General features: G+C 46.9%; 1 protein-coding gene across 6 annotated transcripts in view; it reads right to left on the bottom strand.

Annotated features, from left to right (window-relative positions):
- Positions 1-1,227: 1,227 nt before the first annotated feature.
- LOC108041963 (spectrin beta chain, non-erythrocytic 5) overlaps positions 1,228-24,774 on the bottom strand; it is a 32,909-nt gene continuing 9,362 nt past the window's right edge. For 2 of the 6 annotated variants that reach the window (XM_044458106.1, XM_044458107.1), the window contains exons 3-16: positions 18,543-18,733; positions 17,882-18,049; positions 16,121-16,237; positions 15,800-16,062; positions 15,373-15,502; positions 14,955-15,142; positions 11,904-14,877; positions 11,703-11,842; positions 9,860-11,470; positions 3,723-9,621; positions 3,336-3,657; positions 3,165-3,275; positions 2,434-3,024; positions 1,228-1,837 (exon numbers count right to left, since the gene is read on the bottom strand). In XM_044458106.1, coding sequence (XP_044314041.1) covers positions 1,581-1,837; positions 2,434-3,024; positions 3,165-3,275; positions 3,336-3,657; positions 3,723-9,621; positions 9,860-11,470; positions 11,703-11,842; positions 11,904-14,877; positions 14,955-15,142; positions 15,373-15,502; positions 15,800-16,062; positions 16,121-16,237; positions 17,882-18,049; positions 18,543-18,662 — 12,891 coding nt within the window. In that variant the 5' untranslated portion in view covers positions 18,663-18,733 and the 3' untranslated portion in view covers positions 1,228-1,580. Of the gene's footprint in view, positions 1,838-2,433; positions 3,025-3,164; positions 3,276-3,335; positions 3,658-3,722; positions 9,622-9,859; positions 11,471-11,702; positions 11,843-11,903; positions 14,878-14,954; positions 15,143-15,372; positions 15,503-15,799; positions 16,063-16,120; positions 16,238-17,881; positions 18,050-18,542; positions 18,734-19,943; positions 20,168-24,774 lie in introns of those variants that run through there. The other 4 variants (XM_017120037.2, XM_017120038.2, XM_017120040.2 and 1 more) reach the window with 4 other exon arrangements.

The raw sequence follows: 24,774 nt of genomic DNA, 5'->3' as shown, positions 1-24,774 counted from the left end.
CGTACTTTAGGGGGAATACCTTCTCGGTTCTTATACTATAAAATGTTTATATGATACATTCTACATATATCACTGTTATTTAAAATTTAAATATTGGTTTAAGCCCAGCTTTTCTTTCACTGCACACTATACATTTATACTAAATTAAACTGGACTTTTCCAGAACAAAAATAGTTCAGTTGGGTTAAACCCAGAAAATATAAAGGAGGACGAAAACATAATAATAAAACATGATTTATTGAATAAATCTTGAAAAGTCCCCTAAAGCCACAGCGAACAACAAAGCTATGTTTAGGAACCCACATTAAAATTACTTATTTATTTTCGCACCAGCCAAATTTACTCACAATTATGGGGCGGGATGTACCGATACTGGAATAAATTTAGAAAGAGATAAGTTTATTAAGATGACTTACATTCCCGATGAGCCATACTTATGTGTTGAGTAAATAAATGCACACTCATTATTTCAGAAACGGATTTTAGTTTAAAACTTTTTACAATCGTTTCCAATTATCATAATTAGGCAGTCAGTCACATAAATAGTTAGCTAGTTTAAAATTAGACTTGACTAAAATTTAGTAGTTGCCTTGAACAAATGTGGTTGTCAAGAAAAGGGCATATATAATTGCAGTGAAAAGCCCAAGTCAAAACAAAAGAAACAAGTAAGAGATAAGGACTTAAAACAGAAAACGTAGCTTCAGTCAACCAATGGGGAAATTCCCACGTAAACACATAATAGATTAGAGACCCTTACTTATGGCAATCGCTTTATTGTCATTTTGTAAAAAATTTACCAACAAAAAATTTGTACATTATTTATAATACTACTAAAAATAATAATGTTCCGGTTTTAAATGTCAATCGATTGATCAACGAGGTATGACCTGTGAAACTGTTTGCTCCATTTTTATTGTTATGGTTAAACTATGGAAGTAATTTGAACAACAATTGTATTTTTTAAGTGTTTTTCGTTCCTACTTCGATGAAAAGTCGATGAAATGACTATCTTTTTGCAAAAATTTAAAAGAATAATCAACCTGATAACCTTGCAGTAACGACAAATATTCCCGGACATGGTAAATAATCAGTTTTGGCTAGGTCAAAGCATCTATTATTGACTCTGGTCAAGAAAATATAAACATCTGTCCCGGCCTTATCATCTACTTTTGTTTATTTACTTTTAGGAACGTAAAAAATGTTAAATTAAATAAAAACATGGGCTTCTTTTCACAATATGTATAGTATTTATTGTTTAAGGTTTTTGTTTTACGAAAATTATATTTAATCATACAACGAACAAACTTACAGATATATTTTATAATGCAATTAAAACATTGACTTTATATATATATAATATTTCTTTTATACTTTCATTTATCGCTTTAACTTTAAGTAGACACGTTTAATTTTTTCAACTTTTTCGTTTCTTGTTTCGTTTAGTGGTTGGTTTGTTTTTCATTTTAAATTTGTTTGCCCTTGGCGGATACAAATTAAATAATTATGGTGTGTATAAAAAATACAAAAACAATTCGGCCAGGTGGCTACTCCTCCCCATTGTCCAGAAGTTGAATATGTTTTCACTGTGGCGGGACTTGACTCGACCGGCGCTTGTCCTTGTCCTTCTCCTTCTCCTTGTCGCCCTTGCGTCCAAAGATGCGGAACATGCCGCTGCGGCGCTCCTCCTTGGTTCCCTTGCTGCCCTTCACCCCGGACACGGAGGATATGGACTGGGCCTCACTTTCGCTGGAACTCTCCGCCGAAACGCGCGAGAAGCTGATGGAGTCGGGCTGCAGGGACACAGGTCGGTTGCTCTCAAAGCGGGTGTTTCCCCAACCTGATGGGTATAAAAAGGCGGTGTAAGTGGGGAATAATCTCCAAAGTATAAAAAAGGCACCATGCATATGTGTGTAGTGTTTGGAGTGGAGCATAACAGAGAGTGAGGTTCAGAGGGTGGACAGGCAATAGGATTCCATTCATAGCTTAAATATGGGTATATTACATAAATATGAAATATGTGAAATAAAAGAGCACTTAAATGTATAGTTCTTTGAAAACTTAAACTGATTACTAATACAACAAAACCCTACTTGAAAGCTTTTATATAAATTAGTCTGGAAAATTAAAGCATTTTGTTATAGATATATCAATCTATACAAGGGATAGATAGTTAACATATAGAATAGAATAGAACCAATAAAAATACTTTGCAAACTCGTGCGCAGATAGGATCGGCGGGTTAGCTTCACCGGTTTGAAAGTTGAGGAGCCTTTTCACAAACAGGCATGCATTCAGAATAATCAGAAAGAAATATATATGTATATACAAAGAGTTCAGATCAGCCAAAACCGAAAAACATGCCGTGGCATGCACTTAAGACTAGGAGCCAAGTATTACACAGATTGTTATTAGGATTAATGAGGTTCGTCTAACCACCGAGTCCAATTCCGATTGAATCGTTATTGTTATTCAAATGCAGACCCATATAGCTTGGATTACTGATGGCATGACTGGGCTCCCCGGAGCCCCCGGTTGATGATGATTTGGTCGATGAGGTGGGCGATGAGGTTAGGTGCCACACCGTGCGACTGCTGGTGGTCACTTGGTGGTGGCTGGTGGTTGAGGTGGTGATCGTGGTCGAGGACGACTGCGAATTCCCGCTGCCTAGCTTCACATTACCGTTGCCATTGCTGCTGGCCCCGCTGCTGGAGTAGTTGACGGTGCTTCTCTTGGGACTGCTACTGCTGGTGCTGGTGCCCCCATTATTGTTGTGCGCCTCCATCTCGATGAACTTCCTCGTGGAGTCGATCCTTCCCGAGGGAATCCTCTGTTGCTGCTGCCTCGCCGCATTGTTATTATAATAATCCGGCTGATTTTGCTGGCTCGCCGCCGCATTAAAGGCATTTATCCTCTGCTGAACCTGCGCCTGGTGCTGATTCTGATTCTGATGGGAATGGGAATGCTGGGGATGCTGATGCTGGCCACCCACCGGTGGCATCGTCGTTGGCAATGGCGGCGGATTATCTAATACACACGGCATTGCGTTGTTGAAGGACAATTTTTACAATGTAAGTGGGTTGATGTTGGTTGGGGAGGTTGAGGTGTATGGACAGAGACACAGATGGCTGGGGGACTGGGATTACCACCCATTTAGGAAGACTTACCCGATTGTCTGGCCTCGCTGTTGCGTGTCAGCACCGCGCTGTCATCCTTGCTGCTCCCATTCTGCTGGACTCCCATCAAACCGGCGGGCAAAGTGGCGGATTGTTGTAGGTCTAATGGAGATTATAGGGTTTTATTTCAATAGTAATTTAAGTTATTTTAAGTTGACTTACCAGTACTGGAACTTTGGCGATTGCGCATCACTACTAGATTCTCCTGGCTCTGGCGATGGCTGGCCACTGGCGGCGCTCCTCTGGGCGGGATTGGTGGCTTCTGATCGAATCCGGCGGTGGGTGAGCTGGGGGAACTGGGCTGGGATTGCTGCTGCTGTTGTTGCATCTGTCGCTGCAGGAAGGCCATTTGGGGAGTGGCTGTGCCATCCAGGACCTGACCTCCACTGGTGCGACGCTGGGAGTCGGGTGAGGAGTTGCGCGAGCTTACTGGCGACTCCACGCTGCTGGTCACCTTGATGTCCGGGGAACTGCTCGACTGTTGCTGTTGGGATATAGTAAATAGGATTTTAATTTTCATCTTTTAAAGGGATATCCAAGATATATTACCTTCATGGACTCGTCGTAGCTCAGAAGCTGCATGTTGGGCGGCAGACTGGCGTGGAACGATATCTTGCGCACCCAGTCGTTCAGGATGTCTAGTGAGGGAGCTTCGAACAGGAATTCCGATCCGTCGGGCAGTCTAAGCCGGAAGACGTACTTCTTCTTGGTGTAGTCCTCAGCCCGCTCGCACTTGGCACCCAGGATGTTCACCGGAGCAGTGGCGGTCTTCTGTTGCAGGAAGTCGTTCTCGTCCTTGAAGAAGCACACCAGCTGTCCACAGAGAACAGTGTGGAACTGCTTCCAGGATCGCACGGGAGCCTTCTTTCCGCCGGATTGCAAGCCATGCTTGCGCTCCAGACTTCCCTGGATCTCAACGGGCGGCAGGTCGAATCCCTCGCCCTTCTGGTTCTTCCTGAACGACTGAGCCCGCCTCCTGGTGGTGAATGATGGCGTACGCTTGGCCTGCTTGGGCTGCACCTTCATGCTCTCCGCCCGCTTCACATTCGCATCGGCGGATCCACGTCGCAGCCGGTCGCCAAACATTCCACTGGAGCTGCTCTTCTGCAGGGCCAGGTGCTCGTTTTCGTCTCCAAACGGTGGCCTCAACTGGGCCTGACCCAAGGCAGGGGATTGCGGACCACTGGTCTGTGCGGGAGTCACCATGGGCGAGGAGAAGATCGGGGTCTTCTCCTGCGACGCCGCGTTCTGGCGATGCTCGTGCTGCTTCTCCGCTCGCCTCCGCTCATCCGCCAAGCGCTGCAGTTCCCGCTGCTTCAGTTGCTCCAGTCGCTCCTTCTCCAGACGCTCCTTCTCCTGCAGCTTGCTGATCTTCTCCTGCTCAAGCTGGTGACGGAAGAGCTGCTCCAGCAGCGTTATCCTCTTGATGGCCTGGAACTTCTCCTCCTGGGCGGCCACTGTCTTCTCAAAGTCCTCGTGCCGCCGCAGAAGATCCTCAACTTGGGGAATGGAGTCTCCCAGCTTGGCATCCTTGAGCTGGGGCTCGCGACTGCTGATCCATTGTTCCAGGATCTCGGCGTCCTTCAGGAATAGTTGCGTGTCCAGGTTGAGTTCGTAGATCTCGCGACGCTTGCGGAGCGTATGCTTCAGGAGTTCGTGGCGCGCTTGCAGAACCTTGATCTTGTCCTCCACTTCGTGGGCCAGGAAGTGCTTCTCCTTGATCAACTGCTGGCCGTTGGCGGCGAACTTGGCGAACGTTTCATCCCTAGCACGGATCTCCGTGTCGTGATCCTTGGTGCTGGCCAGCAAGAGCTCTGCTCCCGCCACACTGGTGGCCAGTTCGGGGGCAGTGATCTTGGCCAGCATCTCGTTGATCCAGGCGATCAGATCGCGGTACTCATCATAGTAGGACTGCAGCTGCTCCGCTTGGCTGAGCTTGTTCTTCCTGGCTCCAGTCTTCTCCTTAAGATCCGTCCAGGCCTCCACCGTCTCATCCCGTTTGACCTCAATGTGTTCCTTGGCATCGGGGTAGATCTCACCCAACTTAACAGCCTCTGCCAGGACGGAGTCCACCTGTCCCTGGATGCCCACTAACTCGGACTCGAACACCTGGTGTTTCCTGCCCAAGGCCTGGATGCTCTCCAAGTCCTGGCCGTAATCCTCCGAGATGAGCGAGGCATCCTTCTCGTTGATCAGCTGAATGGTTTCATCCGCCACACGATCGTAGACGTGGACCTGCTTGGCTCCAGCCAAGGCATCCTGGCGAGCGTGCACCAGATCCTTGAGCTCCTCCCAAAGTTGCTTTGTTTCGTCGCGTTTCGATTTAATGGAGCTCCTGTAGGGATTGTTCTCCTGGATGAGGCGATCGCCGCGTTCCAAGCAGGCCTCCACCCTCGCCTCGTTGGCATTCAAGTTGGAAACGAAGGATTCAAAGGCCAGGATGAGCTGTTCCACATGCTCCACATCTTCGCCGTAATCTTCGCTGGCGGTGACGGCCATCTGGTCGCCCACCCACTCGTGGAGTTCCTCCGTTTCCCGCAGGTACTCGAACAGCTTCTTGCACTCGCCGAGTCTGAGCTCCCGCTCCTTGGACAAACGCAGAAGATCCTCGTACTGCTGACCCACCTGCCCATTCTTCTCCGCAATGTTGGCGCTATCAAAGTGATTACGCTCTATTAAGCCAGTGGCCAGTTTGGCCACCTTTTCAATCGAGGGCTTGAAGGCGGTCAGTTCTCTTTGCAGGACCTCCAGCTTCTTCTGGTGACCCTGAACGGAGACCTCATCCCGGCCGTAATCGCTGCTGGCCAACACCGGACGCTTCTCCCGCATCCAGGCATCGGCCTCGTTGGCCTCCACATAGAACAGCTGACTCTCCACGGCGTCCAGAAGGCGGAGGCGTCTAATGGCGGCCAAGTCCCTTAGCTGGACGAGCTGCTTCTGCAGCAATTCCGATTTGTATTGCAACTGCTCGCTGGCAAAGTGATTGTCCCGGATCATCTGCTGACCTCTCTGTAGGAGCGCCTGGATCAAGGGTTCCTGCGAGGTGAGTTCCGCCTCCAGAGAATTGTGCTTCTTTTGGAGGCCTTGCACGGACAGAAGACTGGTGCCCAGATCCTGGGAACCCGCAATCAGTTGCTTCTCCGCCAGCCATTGCAGTTCATCCTCGGCATCCCGCAGGAACTGCTGCAGGCTTAGGGAGTCCTCCAGGTTCTCCCTTCGAATGCCCAACGGTTCGTGGAGGGTATTGTACCTACGGATACTGATGGTGGCTCTCTCGTGGATTTCATGACGCAGGAAGTGATCCGCCTGGAAGAACTGCTCGTCCTTCTGCTTCAACTGCTCGGCCAACTCGCCATGATGGGCCACATCCGCCTCCAGGCGTTCGTGCTTCTTCAGGAGATTGCTAACGGCAGCTAGGTCCTTGCCATAATCCTCGCTACTCAACTGCAGTTCCACTTCGTCCATCCAGTTGTTAAACTCATCCACACTCCGGCTGAAGGCCAAGGCATCGTAGGCCTGCTGGAGCTTATCCTTTTTGGTCTGCGATGCGCCCTTCAGCTTGAGCCAATCTCCCTCGAGCAACTGCACCTGTTGGGCAATCTCGTCCTTGGCAAAGTGCTCGCCACGAATGAGGCGTTCACCCTCGTGGATCACCGACTGGACACGAGGAGAGTTACTCAACAACTCGGCGTCGAAGGCAGCGTGTTTCTGAATCTTGCTCTGCAGATTACTGGGTTCCCGGTAGTTCTCATCCAGGGCCACTTGAAGCTTCTGCACCAGCCAGCGATCGATCTCGTAGAGGCTTCGCAGGAACTCCTGCAATTGGAGTGACTGCGTCAGCCGCTGCTTCCGTTCCTCCGATAGTTCCAGCAGTTTCTGCTTCCTCCTCAGGATATAGGCCAGTTTCTCGCGGATTAGATCCGCATCCTTGGGCTCACCCTCGAGGATACTGTTGGCGAACTTCTGCAGGGTGTCCACGTGATCGGCGTGAAGCAGCTTCTCGAAGGCATCGTGCTTCTTGAGCAGCCTTTCCACGGCTGTGTAGGAATCACCCAGATCGTCGTTGTTGAGGAAGGCCTCCTTGTTGGCCAACCAAATCTCCACCTGCTCCACTTGGGCCTTGAACAGCTGCAGTTGATGGGCCTCGGTCAGATCCCTGGCCCTCTCGCTCCAGGCTTCGTTCAGCGTTTGATGCAGTTCCTCCAGAACGAGGAGGTACCGGCGCACATTCTCCGGCTGCTGTTGCTGCGGTCTGGTGGACAACTGGTCACCCTGCTGCTTCAGTCCAGCGAAGGCCTCCTCCCTGCCCTCGATCTCCACCTTGCGCTCCTGGTGCAACTCCAACTGAGTCTCGCAATCGTTGATCGTGGATGGCGCCTGGGTATTGTTCATCTTCTTGATCATGTCGTTGACCCAGAGTTCCAGTTCCTTAACGTCCGAGACGAACTTGTGAGCCAGGTAGGCCTCGTTCAGGATGCTCTGCCTCTTCACGGACAAGGCCTGCAGATTGCCCCAGGATTTGTGCAGCTCCTCCAGTTTCCTCTCGATATGCTGGGCGCCACGTTCCGGATACTTCTTGATCAAGAAATCGGCGGCCGTTTCGTGCTGATCGATCTTCAGCTTAACGGCGGACATGTCCCTCTCCAGAGCTTCCTCCCTGCGGATTAGGGCTTCCACCGCGGCCAAATCTCTGCCAGTATCGGTGGAACTCATGGCCAGAGACTTCTCCGCAATTCTCTCCGCCGTATCATCTACATCGCGGTTGAAGACATGGATTTCGTTGGCTCCGCCCAGCAAAGCTCGATAAGCATTGAGTGCTCCTTGGAGCTGCCGCCAGTTGTAGTTGAAGTCCTTTCGCCGCTTGTCCACACTCTGGGTATCCGCTGGAACCTGAGCCTGGTTGATGAGCTTGTCGGCCAGCTGGTTGATATGCTTCACCCGCTGGTCGTCCACCCTCATGTCCGAATCCACGTCGTCCAGTTTCCTCATCAAAGCATTGCAGTGCTCCAAATCGCGTCCTGTGTCACTAGCCTGCACCATCATCTCCTTGTCACGGATCCAGGCTTCGATCTTGTCCAGCTGGTTGTTGAACTCCAGGCTGTCTTGGGCCTCTTCCAGTCCCCTGCCACGCTGCTCCAGCTCCGCCAGCAATCCCTGCCAGGCTTGGAGCACCCTTTCGATGGCCAGCTTGATCTCCGGCGACGATTCGTGCTGCTTGCTGAGGAGAATCACCCCAGTGTCTTGGATCTCCTGGATGCGACCCTGATTGGCGGCCACCTCGGCCTGGAAGGCCTGGTGCTTTTGCAGCTTCTTGATCTTCTCATCTAGATTGGTCACCTCGGCATAGCTGGCTGCATCGGCCTCCAGTTTCTTCTGCTTCTCATTGATCCAGGACTCCGCCTCGGCGCAATCCCTTACGAACTTAGCGTACAGGAGGGCATCCTCCAGCTTGTAGCGACGCACGGCACACAGGTCCTTGACCTTCTGGCGGCGAGCGAGGACTCCCTGGAGAATCGTCTGGATATTGGCGCTGTCGTAGTGGCGCTGCTCGATCAGCTTGCGACCGTGCTCCTGGAGCAGGGCCACCTTCTCCTCTTGGGTCTGAATCAGTCGCTCGAACTCGTCGTGCTTCCTGATCTGGTTCTGCACATCCTCCACCGTCTGGCCAAAGTCGGAGCTACTAAGTGCCGCCTGCTGGGAGCTGGAGAGGTTGTCAATCTGCTTGGCATCGCGCAGGAAACAGAACAGATCGATCTTCTGCTCTAGCATGATCTTCTTCTTGTTCCAGGCAGCATGCAGTTTCTGGCGCTCATCCAACATGGCAGCACACTTCTCCTCCACATCGGCGGCGGCATAGTGTCCCGTTTGGACCATGGAGTCACTCAGTTCGTTGAGGTACCGGAACTTATCCTCCCTGGCCTCGATTTCCCCGTAGATGGCATCGTGTTGGATCTTCAGCGCAGTGGCTCCAGCGGCATCGCTTACATGCTCCTCCGCCTGGAGGGCAGCACGCAGATTGGAGGACCAGGAGACTATGTCCCTGACATCGGTGAGGAAGGTCTGTAGGTCTGAGCTGGCAGCCAGACGATCCCCGCGAGCGGTGGACCGTTCCTTGAGGTCATTCCAGGCAGCCACCACCTTGTCCTGTTGCTGGGCAATTGCAGCGGCATTTGATGGATACTTGGCCTGCAGGCGCACAGAATCCTCCACTAGGACTTGCAGTTGTGCCTCCAGGGCCACCAGATCGTTCTCGAAGCCCTCGTGTTTGCGAAGGAGAGCCAAAGCTGAGTTCAAATCCTTGCCCAGTTCTTGGGAAAGGGCGGCATTCTTGTCCTGAATGCGGAATAGAGCCTCGGCCACATCCCGATGGAAACGGTGAATCTCGCCGGCGGCATGGAGCTTTTGTTCCCTCTGGTTGAGTTGTTGCAGGAGGTTCTCCCAGGAAGTTCTACACGGGACAATCGAGAATAATTAGTATAAAAATCATGTGTTGTTTTAATAGTTCTGCTTTTAGGATAACTTATTTTAATTCTTTCATTTTGTATACCGTCTTTTGTTCTATTATCGAAGCCGCTTTAAATTTGTTTAAAATGTATGTTATTACAAATCTTTTATTTTGAATTTTACTTCCTTTTCTTATTCCACGATAAAATTTCTACTAATAATAGCCTTTTCCCCCTACTCACCTCAGTTGTTCCTGTCGCTTCTCCACCTCGTTGGCATAAGGGCTCTCCGAATCGATTAGCTTCTTGGCCAGCAATTCACACTGATCCACTCGATCTGCTCCAACTTCCACACGGTGTTTCAAGTCATCGAACTTGTTCTGCAACAGCTGCAAGTGCTCAAAGTCCTGGCCGTAATCCTCTGAAGAGGCGGCCTGCTCCTGCTCGCGGATCCATTGCTCCACCTCGTCTGACTCGAGGAAGTACTCGTGCTTGTACAGACTCTCCATAAGGCGACCCTGTCGCTGGGAAGCCAGCTTGTGCAGGGATTTCAGCATCTTCTCGATCAGCTGCTGCTTGGCGGCCAGGACCTTGCTGTCCGGATGATTGGCGGCCACCATGGCGGCGCAGCTGTGTCCCATTTCGGTGACGATGCCGGAGTAAGTGTCCAGCTCCAGCTCGATGGTCTTGTGCTTGGTGAGCAACTTGGCCGCGGAATCGCGATCCCGGCCGTATTCCGTGGATCGCAGGGCATTGTTACGCTCACCCAGCCAGGACTCGATCTCGCCGGCGTCGAACAGATACTGCTGGGCCTTCAGGGACATGTCCAGCTTGCGGGATCGTTCGCCGCAGTGGCGCTCTAGATCCTGCCAGGCCTGCTCCAGCTGTTGGCAGAGACGTTCCACCTGCTCCCGCTCCGGATGCTGCTGGGCGATTAGATTTTGGCCCGCCAACAAAGCCTTGTTGATCACCGTCTGGTGACCCTTGATCTCGGCCTCCAACTTCTTGTGCTTCTTGTGCAGCGACTGAGCCTGGTGCAGATTCTGTCCCAGCTCATTGGACTTGGCTGCCGGCAGGTGATCGTTGATCCACTGGAACTCCGAGTCCAGTTCGAACACAAACTTGTGGTAGTTCAAGCTCTCCTCCAACTTGGCCCTCCTGCGCTGGGTGGGATCCCTAAGGTCCTTGAAGCGCTGCTGCAGCTCCTTGGTTTCGGTCTCGATGTTCTGGGCATTGAAGTGACCCTCGTGGGCCATGTCGTCGCCCGTGGACACCAGCTCCGCCACCTTCTGATCCCAGATGGTGATCTCCGACTCGAGGATTTGCTGCTTGTTGATCAGATCCTTGCAGCTGCGCAGATCGTTGCCCACATCTCCACTTCGGAGAGCAGAATCCAGTTCATCCACCTTCTTTTTGGCATCCTCCAGGGCACGGTTGTGTTCTCGCTGGGATGCAGCCTGCTCCAGTTTGCGACCCTTGTCCTCGGAGAGGGTGAGTAGATCCTTCCAGCGCTTGTTCAGATCGGCCACCCGGGCCTCCACCTCGGGCACTCGATTTCCAGCCTGGACTAGGGCTTGTCCATCCTTGGTCACATTTCTCAGTTGACCCTCATTGGCACGCAGTTCACGCTCGAAGGCCTGGTGTTTTTGGAGTTTGCGGGGGAGATTGCTTAGATCCCGGTAGTTCTCGTCGCCTGCAATCCTGGTCTTGTCCTGGAGCCACACTTTGAGGTCGTCAGCCTCGGCGGCGAACTTGTGGAAGTCCTTGGAGGCCTGCAGAAGACGTTTCCTCTCGAAGGCGCGATCCTTGACAGCCTTGCGCTTGCCCAAAACCTGACTACGGCGTTCTCCGATGCTAAAAAATTAAGAAATGGTTAGATTTGAATTACATATATATATAATGTAGACATATATTCTGTTTAGCAATGAACAAAAACGATCATGATTTTGATAATAAATAATATTCATCTAATATATCACACAAGAAAAATATCACTATTATTGAGCGACAAATAAAATAGTTACAGAATAATCATTAAATGGATTAATTTTGATCAAATTCGATTTTTGAAGTAAAGGACACTTACTATTTAGAGTCGTAATGATCATTGGCAATCAGCTTGTCAGCATTGTCCGAGAAACCCTTGAGGATCTTGTCCTGAGCCATCAGGCTCTTCTCAAAGTCCAGATGGCGCTTCAGAATGGCCTCCACTTCATCCAGAGAGGACTGAAAGAATAAGAACCCATTAGTGTTCATAATACCCAGACAGAACCCAGCTACAACTCACCCCCAGGTTGTTGTACTCCAGGAAGGCCTCGTGGCTCTTGGTGGTGGCATCGATCTTGTCCGCCTCACGGTTGAACATCTGCAGCTCGACGCACTGCAGCAGCCACTTCTGCTTCTCGGCCCAGCCGCGATGGATGGCATCCTGTTCGGCCTTTAGGCGCTCAATCACGGCCACCGTTTCCGCCATGTGGGGTTTGCCATCGGACAACTGCTTGCCCAACTGGATGACCTCCACGAACTCGGTATCATGGGCTCGGATATCATCGCCCAGGTCGTTGTGTTTCTTCAGCAGATTGTTGGCCGTCTCCACATCTCGTGCAGACTCATCGGCATTCAGCTGATCCTTGACGGAGTCGATCCAGGCCAGAAGTACCTTGGCACTGTTGTTGAAGATCTGCTGGCCCACCTCGCTTTCGATGCGGTTGCGCAGATCACTGCCACGCTGCTGGACCTGCTGCCACATGTCCTGGACTTCCTGCTGGCGGGCATTCACATTGTCCTTCTCCGCCGGATAGGCGTTCTTCACCGAGTTGCCCAGGTAGGTCACCCTGTTAACCTTATCCTCGACGGGAGCCAGTTCCCGCTCCAAATTCTGATGACGTCGCTGCAGGGCTTGCACAGTCCTGAGATCGGGAGTGATGACAGCGGTGTCCAGCTGCAGCATCTTCTCACTCATCCAGACCTTGGCTTCGTCGCAGGTTCGGTTGAACAGCTCCACACTGGAGGCGCCCTCCAAGCTCTTTTCCCTTTGAGCCTTGGCATTGTTCAGGCGCTGCCAAATCTGGTGGATCTGCCGCTGACGGGCGATGATCTTGTCCAGCTGCGAGTGACCCTGTCGCCGGAAGGTGTCCACGGCGCCGTCGATCTCCTCAACCCTCTTCGAGGCAGCGGAGAGATCGGTGATGAACTTCTCGAACTTGCGCTTGGCATTGTCCACGCCCTCGCCCTCATCCGACTTGATCATGCGCTCCTTCTCCTTCATCCACTTCTCGAAATCGTCGCACTCGCGATAGAAGCCAAACAGGTGGATGGAGTCCTCCAGGAGGGCATGGCGTTTCTGGGCCATCTCCTGCAGTTCGTCGTAGGTCTGGTTGATCCTCTGCTGACGCTTCTCCACGCTGTCGGCATTCTCGTTGATGCTCTGGGTGGAGGTTCTCCTCTGGACGAGGGGCTTGGGTGCCACGCTCACGGGTTTGATCCTCTTCACGGGCACCACCTGGCGCACCAGAATGGTCTTCTTCACCTTCTGCAGGGACTTGACCTTTTCGGCTTTGGGAACAATGCAGGCCACTGGTCGGGGTTCAACCTCTCTCACATAGTTGGCGGGCACGAATCCCTCCACTCCGTTGTCCTTGCGCACACACCACCAGTCGTCGTTGGTCTTGGACTTCAGTAGCATCACCTCGCCCTTGTCCATCTTCATGCCCTGCCCTTCGAATGGGAAGAGGGATTTAACATGCGGCAGAAGCTTCGTCTCGGTGACTTTCTTGTGCTCCAGCTTCTCCACCCACTCGTCCTCCCACACTTCCTTGGGCACGAGACGGGTTTCGTTGACCCACTCCTCTTGCTCGACTTCTGGGAGTTCCGGCTCCACAGCAGATAACTCCAACGTGCAAATGCCCGCCTTGATCAGCTTATCAGCCTGCTGGTTTAGATTCAGGATATCCCCGGAATAGGCATTTAGTTCACCCTGCAAATCGCGATGACGCTGGAGCAAGGCCTGAGCCGAGGGCTCGTCGTTGCCATAGTCCCGTGAATTGACCAGGGCCATCTTCTCGTTCAGCCAGGATTCGGCCTCATTGGCATCCGTGTAGAATTGATAGGCCTCGGCGGCATCCTCCAACTGGCGACGACGCAGCTCCACCAGAGCCTCCAAAGCCTGCCAGTGCTCCGCCAGCGAATCGATTCTGCTCTGGATCTCCGAGGAGCGGGGGTGCTCCTCGCCGATCAGCCGCTTGCCCGCGTCCGACATCTGACCGGATTTGGGTTTCCTTGACTTGATCTCATCCTCCAGAGCCTTGTGTTTCTGCTGCAGCGAGAGCACTGCCCGCAGATCCTTGGCGGTGATGCCCGTTTTGCAGATGCGCTGCTTGTCCACCAGCCAGGATTCCTCGTTGTCATAGTCCTCCATGAAGTGATGGAAGTTTCGGGCCTCCTCCAGGCGAGCTCTTCTCGCCGCCGAACGACGCAGCAGTTCCGAGTAGGCTTCCTCCAGATCCCCAAGGCGTTGGGCCAGCAAAGCTGCGTCCTTGTGCTCGGAGCTCTTGTAGGGAAGGGCCTGGCGGTTGAATCTCTTGAGGGTCTCTCCGTAGGTATTCACCTGCAGCTCCTGCAGCGAATGGGCCTGCAGCAGTTCCTCCACTCCCAGGAGATGAGGACCCACATCCTCGGAGGCGAACTGTTGCTGCAACTCCCTCACTGCTTCTGTGGTGCTGGCAATCTCGCGGAGCAGATTCATCAGGTTGCTCATCTGGGAGAGGTTCAGCCGCTGGTTCTCTAGCAGCTCCAGCAACTGGCGCCACTTGGCCATCACCTCCTGCTCACGGCGACGCACTCGCTCCTTGCCATGGTAGTTCTCCCTGTCCAACTCCTCGGCCATGGCGGTCAGGTCATTGAATCGCTCCACTCGGGCGAGGATGTCCGCGGAGATGGCCTCGTGCTTCTTGAGAGTGGCATCCACTTGGCGCAGGTAGCGCGGATCGGACAGCACTTGGATCATCTCCTTGAGATAGCCCTCTCGCAGAACCGACTTCTTCTCGAACTTGTAGTTCAGCTGCTCCAGTTTCTCCTGGCGGAGGAGTTCCTCGCGCAAGGCCACCTCGCGGTGATGTTCGGCGTACTCCAGGATCTGCCAGGCTTTCTCGATGTCGTTGACCAACTGCCCATCCTGGGGATTATAAGGCGGCTGATTCAGAGCCTTCAGCAGGGTGTTGATGGTGAAGTATAACGCCTCGATCTCGCTGCGCTCCTTGTATCTATAAAAGCGAAAATCATCATTAAAATTGAGGTATACTGGTGAACCATTTCCGGCTGGTCATGAACCCCTACTCACTTGGGTGGCTTCTCAATGGTGCGGTACTCCTTGAAGGCCAGCAGTTCCCGCTGGATGCCCTCCAGCGAGTTGGGCAGGTCGCGTTGCTCCAGCTCCAGCGTCTTCTGGCGGATCCAGCTCAGCAGGTTTGTGGTCAGACCCTCGTACTGCATCTTCTTGCGATCGGCATCCATCAGCTGGCCAACAATCTGGGGGAGATTGAGAAAAAAAGAGAGCTGGTTGAGCAACTTTCTAGGTTTAGGTCTGGACCCCACCCGAATAGGAATACGAATCTGAATACGAATCCGAATCCGATCGGGGGCCAATCCATTGTGAAGTAGAGCGTTAACTGTGGGACACCGTTACGCTGCAGCGATTTCCAGAGGCGATGGGACTCTGCCAATGGCATCCGCATCTGAATATGCCCCTGAATACTTACATTCGCTATGCGCTTGCCGCTCTTCTGCTCGTTCTTCATGCGTGCAAAGGTGTGATAGTAGGAGGCCACATAGGTCAAGATCGACTTCTCATCCGGCCGGGCAGAGTCAATGTCCTCCGCATCGAGCAGGCTGAAAAACGAATTTGGAAATTAATTTCATTGATATATTTTCAATAGGGGTGCTAAAATTAAATGCTATAAAATAAACAATAAATCGATATCGCATTAAGGCAATTCCTTTTAATCATTGATTATATCTACGAGTTAATTCCATTAAAGTCAGTTAATTTAGTATACTCCCACAAATTATAGGTTTTAGTTATGAGAAACTAAAAGTGCGAAACTCTAATTTGTTGATACAAATACGTAGTGTTTTTCTCGAAAACATAAAACCTCAAATTAATATAAAGACCCTCAAGATCCTCACCTTGGAATGCCCAACTCATTGGCGGCCGTGTCGAAGGCGTGATTAAGATTGTCCAGGTTGGAGTTCTTCGAATTGACGATGGTACTGTACTCGAATAGATCGGGCCGGTGCGAATGGATGAGCGCATTGAAGCCCAGGCCGGAGCGCCAGGAGTTGGTGAAGTCCGTGATATTGACGCCCGGATAGCCATGCGTCTTGCGCTGGCACCACAAGAGCAGCGCATCTTTGGCGGAACGCTTCTCGCTGGACTCGTTTTCCTCATCCTAAATTAAAATATATTTTTAGTACTCTTATTATTCAATTTTAAATGGGACACCTTACCACATCGATTTCAATTTCCTGAATCTGAAACCGCAGAATGATGGTCCAGATGAGACCCAGGATGAGACGGGGGTTGCCATCGACAATGTCCTCAGCACCAATGGACTCCAGACGGACCTGAAAAAGAAACCATCATATGCATTATTTCCATTCTCCACACTATCTCTTCGGCATTTCTTTCAATTTCCATTTGTTGACTGTGGAGTGTGGAGCGTGGAGTGGGTAAGCTGCATATTGGGTTACCAAGAGTTCCACAACCCACGGAAACAGATACCGATACACCGACAAACTGGGTCTGTGCCTGTCCAGAAAGTCACGCATTATCAGGTGGAGGTGCTTGACCTCCCGCGGGTTCATGTGGGTCGCCTGACTGTCATTTGCATTTATAGTGGGTCAAGTAACTCCCGTGATAATCTCAGCGAAGAATGCTTGAGTTACTAGCTGATACAAATCTAAATCACATTATCATAGCTACAAAGTGGTCAGCGATTGGCTGCTGATTTATGGCCTAGGTAAAAATTACCATTTACTGGGAAATACCTTATTCAAGATGGAATTTAAAATTCAACGATCTGGATTTCTAGGTTTCTTATTTTATTTAATGATTTTACCCAATGGAGGATATTATAAAGGAAATGGGGGCGTTTTTTGGAGATAAATACTATAATTAGACTTACAAATTGACTTAAATTTTTGAACAGGCTTTTGATTTATAGATTAACGACATGAAATGTGAAGCACGACAAACAGGGCGTTCCTTGAATATATATAAGATTGTTCAATGCTAATTTTTGGAGGAAACTGAAAAACTAACCCATTATTCAAATCTAAAATCCAAATTCTCTAGGGAATAGTATTGTATTTTCAAAAAAATAGCCTTAGGCGAACATTTACTCTTTCGCGAGAATCAGTATTGTTTAATAGACTCTTTGGGAAGTTTTCTGGTATGTCGAGGTTTATTGCGCAGCTACGCCACTTGGCTCTCCCAATGGTGACTGGGAATTCCGAGAGTCGTGCTCCCCTGAACGCTTCAATGGGTCCCCAGAGATCCTCCATGCGTAAATCTTTCGAACGGGCTTCTTTCAGGCCTAAAAACCAATTAAAATGCACTCAATACCCATGTCACACACATGAGACAAGCCCGAAAAACAAATAAAATACGAAATGAAGTGGTGAAAAGTAAAACCGAAAAACTTTCACTGCAGGCGCTTAAGAAACAAAGTGAATTAGTTGGGCAATGGGACAAATTGCAGCGTTTTAATTGCTTCTAATTGGATTAGTACAGGGGCCTCTGACTAAACAAGAAGATACGAAACTATGTCGCACGCTAAGCTGTCCGCTTTGCACAATTAAAATCAAATGCACACGAGAGGTGCAAAGAAAGTACGTGGATGTGTGGTGGAAAATGTGCCAAGCGAAGTGAGCTGGAGAAAAAAATGCATTAGAAAGTATGCAAATATTTCAGAAATTGCCAAGAAAAGTCGGGGGGCCCAGGCAAGGTAATTAAATATATAGTTTTTGCCATGTCTCCTACTCCGTCTCCTCTCACTTCCCCCGAGATACCGCCATTTATGTACCAGCAGATCCAAAAGCTAGATCCGCGGAGCTCATAAGCCAAACAAAGCACGCAATGGCCACGCGCAGCTGCGCAGGCGCGACTTGCACTTTCTACAAATGCGTAGAGAGCTATCCACTCTCCACTCTCCAGTCTGCAGGTATCCACCATATACATATATATATATACAACACACTATATCTCACCTTGGTGTGCAAGAATGCCAGACTCTTGTTGACATTTTCGATTTTATGGACGCGCATGCGTCCGCTGTTCGGCTTGCCCAGTTTCTCCGACGATATGATCTCCAGCAGCTTCAGCAGCTTGATGCCATCGGCCAGGTCTGTGAATAGGTCTTCGACCTCCATTTTGGCCTACAAAGAAGACAATACGCCCAAATGTGAGTTGCATTCGTTTATTGGAGGGTGCTATTAAAATTTCTTCCAATCAAAATATCAAGTGAATGTATAATTTTCGGTGTCACGATATCGCTTTCGTTTAAATTTTCGAGATGAGTCAAGTTATGGGTTTGAATATGCCTACAAAAATGTATTTAAATGTTGAATGCAATATGTAAAATATACATTTATAAATTTAAAAAAATATCACATAATATTTATTAGTTAATAACATTTCTAGTTTAATTCTCCTTTCTTATCAGAAGATTGGAAAGTCTTTGGAACGTAATTTCAATAGATTAAGTAAAAGACTACTTTTAATAATTTATTTAGATAGTATATATTTAGTACAAATTCAAAAGCCAAAATCTATGTAAACAGAAATTGTCAAAAAATTAAACAATGAATGTTTGATAGACCTAACGAATTTCTAAATGAATTCCATTACTTCTAAAATCTATTTACCCACCTTGATCAGAAAGGAGTTCATCCATTTCGTGAATGTCTTCTTCTGGATGTGTAACCGCTCCTCCTGCAGCGTTTTGATCCGCTCGTTCTCGAACTTGATAATCCCGTCCCGCTGGGTCATGTTGGCGGAGTTGCGATTGGAAGGCGTCGGCGTTTGCAGTGCGGAGTAGCCTCCCGGCTCATATTGTGATGCTAGGTAGAGGGAATGGAACAAAACAAATCTCGGATTAGTTCGAAGTCATACAAATGCAACGCTAAACGTTGAGCTTTACTATTTATTTTGATTTTTTTTAGAGACGGGAAATGTTTAAACCACCTGACAACAGTCCAAAATCAATAATGGGCCAAAAGAAAATACGGAGAAGTACGGAAACTATTTGCATGAGATAGAGAAATCACACCCGTGACGTGCAAACCTATTGATTCACAGATAACAGGTTATCGCCAACATAATTGCTTCTATAAAAAAAAACACTAAACAATTGCTAAAGTTAGAGCGACATTCCAAGGCAATTCATTTTTAGTTTACGCTTCAGTCGAACGTAATTCCTAATTTTAAAACATTCTATCAGCGCGTTTGAACAATGTCGCGATTACCCAGTCGAATTTCTACGCAAGAACCAACAAAATCGTTAAATTTCGACACCTCATCACGTAGTAGAATTTTTTCAGACCCGTAAAGATAAGCCAAGCCAAGCCGATTGGGGTTTCACATTTAGATCTTAATTGCACAAACTTGCTAAAACATTGGATGTCTTTTTTCGGTTGATTAACTATTTCGAAGAGTTTTGAACGAAGAATAATAATTATCTTAATATCAAAGAATTTTAGAATACGACAAATATTTTATGATTACTTTTTTAATGATCCTAATATTAAAATCCTATCCTTTGTAATAAATTGTAATAAGAAATGTAAATGAAATGAGTTCACATTCCCTTTAATAATTACAGTTTCATTTTAGTAATTTTCTGCTCAATCAACTATACAACCAACTTTCCATTCCAGTGGTTATACCTTCAGAAAAGCGTATCGGAAACCAAAATACTCTGGGCCAAGTCAAATTGCCTTGGCGAGCTTATCTTTCGCCTGCTGAAATTACTTCATACCCATGGAAAATGCTCCACGGTTTTGTTACTTTTTATCAACGGCTCGTTTTACGTAATACTGGACAAGAGAATATGCCAAAAAGTGCCCGGAATTAAAACGGAAACTGCAGAAAACGACCCTATTTTTCGAGGCCGTTGTTGGTCGACTCACTACTTAAATATTTGCGCTCTTATCAACCAAAAACAAAGTTCCACCCAACTGATAGATAAGAACTTTCGTTACTTTCGTTTCGGGATTGTATAATGATCGAGAGCTTCGAAGGGAAAAGTTCAAGTTCAAAGTAGAAACCTACCCAACGACTGGCGTTCGAAGGAAATGTATCTCCGATATTCATTGCGCGAGAAGTTGGAGCGCAATATACTATTGTACTCCATGGTTTTTGATCACTGATTTCGAGGGGGTTTTAGCGGCTTAACTTTGCAGCACAAAGTGCTGTTCTTAAAAGTTAGAATTTCGTTTTTGATTTCGATTTTTTTGGGGGGCACTTGTTCGATTCTATAGTCGGTTGCTCGCGGATCCCGCGCCGTTTGGTCACTGAAAAAATGTTAAGCCCAACAATTCGCTGGCCCCAACAATTCAGAGTGGGGGAAAGCTTCCTCCCCCTTTTTGGCTGTGTTTATCAGATGAATTAAAAGCCAACCCAAAAGTGGCAACAGAAATTCTTTAACTGGCCTATGGTGAATTCATTTTATCGCATACGTTGATAACAAGAAGAAAAAGGAAAAAAAAAGGGTAAGGGATCTAGCAAATCTTTGCATTGACATAAAGCCAATAGACACCGGGGCTTATCTTATCTACCGATAAATCCCGCATACCTGGGACATATGTTGGCGGATATTTATAAAGGGGAAAGTCACTGCAATATCAAGTTATTTATGATCCCTGTCACAGGCCGTCGACTAATGAATGGGCCATTGAATAGGTGCCCAATTCGATCATTCCCAATGACATCATGCAAAAGAGTTATAATCTGCTACCTACTCGAGTGTCATAACTCTGCTAATAGATAATTTGTGTATGCCGACAAACGCCGCTGAGCTGAGGTCACCTGGAAGGCATTCGACGCCAATTGGCAAACAGAACACTTCGCTCTGGCAAATAGAAAAATCAATTAAAAAGAGGTGAAAACTAAACAATAAAAAATGAACACACAGGCAGTGTGACAATAAACTTTACCATACCGCGATAACGATTTCCCTTATCAGCATGGAATGGCAAACACAAGCCGAAGGGGTCGTCTTCGGAACATAGAACTACGGCATAACTTTAGGCTTAGCTGGAAAAGCAATTAAAACTGGGGATGTTATATCCCGAAAATACAGAATATACCCCAACTCACACACAGCTGTATTTGACTATAAACTATTTATAGAGCCCAAGTTGCCGGAAAAGGGAGGCAAATGCAAAGTCAGGGGCAAATTCAAACCCAGGGTCGAATTCCGGGCATCCTGTTTACTCCAATCGGGATACAATTTAACACCAGAGCACATGCGCAGCAGCTGGGAGCAGGAATACTCGAATTCCGCGCCTCTTTCTATTTATAAACAGCCACACTTCACTCATCGCAAACACTTTAAACACGATTTTTATCTTTTTCGGTTATATTCAGGGGGTTCTCGAACAGATCTTAATCTCCAGTGTTCCTCATTTTCGTTTAGCTAATGAACAAACCGTGCAACAACCTCGAAATAGTGTAAAAATTTGCATAAATCAATAAACATTTAGCATTTTGTATGCTTAATTTTTATAGCCTATATGCAAAGTCACACATAACATTTAGCCAATTCGAAATCAAATGATACCTTAAGGTATATCAAAAATAAGTTAAGTAGTAAGATAACAATCCCAAGTTGTTACCAGTTTTAATTACTTTTGCGTGAGTGATGGAATATGTCTGATAAAAAACTAATTTTACTGTCATCTCTGTTTTTAACACAAAATAATGAGAGTAGCCCGGCAAATTAGGGAATTGGTGGGCTTTGTTGTCAAAATCTCTATGCATAAAATTACCTCATCAGTGGAGGGAAATTAAAATTCAGTTTTAGCCTCAGTCAAAAAGAAGAATACAGATGAACCAAAAAAAAAAGTAGAAAACCACAATGTTATAAATTCTTTTGTTTGTGCCTGGCATGCTAAACAATTTTCAAAATCAAAGAGAGAAAATAACAAACAATTCCGAAGAGAAAACAGCAAAACTGGGTAGAAAGAAGCTACAAACCTAGACTTGCTTTTAACAATAGATACAAACTGGATAAGTTTTTAGGGAGAAGAATTCTTAAGCTTAAGAAAATTAAAGATTTATGATCCAATGCATTTTAACATTAATTTATTAAGGTTCTTTTCGGGCAAAGTTAATTTAAAACTTAAGAAAACCAGAAATTTATGTATCTTGAGTATTTTTCTATTAATTGATGTGTATTCTTTATTATTTCTGGGAAGTATTTATTCTAAAGCTGTAGAAAATCAAAGATTTATGATATTAACTCCATTTCCATCAAATAATTTACATTTTTCGTTCAAAACCCCTTTTTAAACCATAATTTATAGGTGGAGCTTCAATTTGGTTTGCTTTTTAAAATGATTACCAAACATTTTGGCTGATAATTGTCTCATAACGATACAAAAGGCAAAGAAATATTACATACTTCGTCTATTGCTTTTATGGCTCTTGGTTTTGCTTTTGCTTTTGTTGAAATCGAATTTCTTGGTTTACTTGCTTGGATCGTACGTGTTGCTGTCTTTATGATGTGCCCCATAAGTTATTTGCGAAAATTAGTCAATGTTGAGCCCCACTCAAAGCCCCTAGCTCCTCGTGCCCATTGCCTTTATTATTTTTTGGCATTTGGTCACGCCCCCCGGAGGGGCTGTACCCCATTCAAAGAGTACGATACGATATACACCCGCAACCGATGTTGTTTTGATGACATCACCGTACCCCAAAATCTGACTTTGGTTCAAAGCCCAAAAATTCGTTTCGTTCTTTTGAGTTTTCTGCGCATGCGCCACCGGCTACCGAATTTAATTTGGTTTTCTCCCTGCCCTCGGATTCTGTTTGTGGGTTTTGTTTATGCAAATGCTGGAATTGATTATTAGGAGCGCCGCTTCAGCGGTTTTAACTGATTTTATTGTGAGACTTTGGCAATGAAAACCGTTTTCAATTGACGTTTTCCAACGGGTTTCGCGCTTTTCCCCAGGCTGGGAAAATTCTTTCAGCCAAGCTTCGAATCTAAACATCGAATAGTTTAATGATGACATCACTTTTTAGCAAATAGAAATCACTGGGGACAAAAGAAGCAGCTGAAGATGATGACAACGGGTGGGATTTATTCCATAGATATGGCACAAATTCCTTGAATAAATTTCTCTTCAACACAACTTTTCCGCACAATAAAAATCAATTAAAAGCGAAATTTTTCAGGGCGTTTCTTAATTTGTAATAAATTTTAATCGATTGGAGAACCATTAATTTTGCAACCAAGAAGGCACGCGTCTCTATTTAATAGTGGTATAATTAAGATTCGTTATGGCGGATATAGGCCCATTAAGCCAGATGGTTTCTGTAACAGTTGAGATGATCTAACAGGAACAGGTTTCCAAGCACTCTGATTGATTTCCTTTGATTGTTGGGGAAGTGCCAGGCGATTAAAGATCTCGCGTATCCAGGGGCGTTAAGTGTGACTAAATCGGTTTGATTGATTATCTCGAAAAGGCATTCTAAGATTTCGAGATTTTTGAACAATTTTTATAAGCGGAAACAGACCATGAAGCCCGATAATCACTCTGAACAATCGAACTGAAGTTCGTAAATCTCTTATGGGAAAATAAGAAACTTTCACTTGAATGACACAAAGAAAATTGTCGAAAGCCAACAGAAACTTTCAACGATTTCAAGTCGAAACTTAAGCTATTCTACCAATTGTATATATGTTTGTTTTTTTGTTCCCAAAAAAAGCTGGTTTCTGATTAATTAGTTTCGTCTACCCACTTCCTATTTGAATAGCGCCGAAAATATGACTTAATCGTTAATGATTTGCATATGGGGGAGATTCATTGAAAGCCCCAACACGTGTGAACCCGAATTTTTAAGCTTAAAAAACAATGAGTCATATGAAAAATATATGGGTATATAGTATATATTCCAGCACTCACGACAAACACTCACCACTCACGGCTAAGTCCAATATTTGCACAATAATCTAACACTTAACGGGGGCTTTAAGATATTTCCGACGCGTTTCGCAGGAAGTTTCGAAAAGTATTTTTCCCTTATCGTATCCGTTTCGGCTGGGCTATTTTTCGGGTGAGTTCAGTGGGGTAAGGTCGCTCCTATCAGCAGCTACCCTCTCATCGCTTTAGTTTTAATTAAAATGTACCAAACGGCAATCAAACGATCGCTTGACAAGACGGAGAACAATTCAATTTCATTTTTGACAGCCGGAGACCCGAAAATGTCACGAAAACAAAAGAAGACGAAATATTTCATCTAGTCATAACTCATATCTTAAACATCTATTTCAAAGACTCTAATTGAAATTGAAATCATGTGAGAGGCCCTTTTGGAGGGAGGAGAACTTTGCTCATTGAATTTTTAATTGGCTAAGCCTGAGAAGCCAGAAACACAAATGTTTACTCAAGTGTCGGGTCATAAAAACAAAATCGTCATCGAAAAAGAAATATAAATTTGTTACATTAGGGAAGAGAAAAATTAATTTGAAAGTTCTAGGCCTTGAGTTGTTCAACATCGCTGATGGCACTATAATATATGGATTTTAAATGAATTTTAAACGATTTTAATGTATTTTTTACGAGCCACGAACTCTGATATGGGTTTGTTATTACAGACAGCCCGAAAAAAAATTGCATTCCGACTTCAAAAAGCACGTTGCGCAAACCACAGACCAAAAATCGGGCAACAAAAAAGTCAAGTTTACAATTACACGACAAAAATTCAGATTCGATGACGTTATAAGCACATTGAAGAATACTTTATTGCGGTTTGTGTGCAAACATTTCATGCATAATTTTATTGTCAAGTAGGTTTTGAAGAGCCCTCGAAAAGAGATGAATACTTGGGATAAAAATAGCTAAGAGCGATCTGTGGGCAAGGCTTATTAAGAAAGGTC

This window comes from Drosophila rhopaloa, unplaced genomic scaffold, assembly GCF_018152115.1.
Source record: "Drosophila rhopaloa isolate 14029-0021.01 unplaced genomic scaffold, ASM1815211v1 contig_163, whole genome shotgun sequence".
Lineage (NCBI taxonomy): Eukaryota > Metazoa > Arthropoda > Insecta > Diptera > Drosophilidae > Drosophila > Drosophila rhopaloa.
Note: the sequence above shows the minus strand (reverse complement) of the source record. Positions and strands in the feature narration are given on the sequence as shown.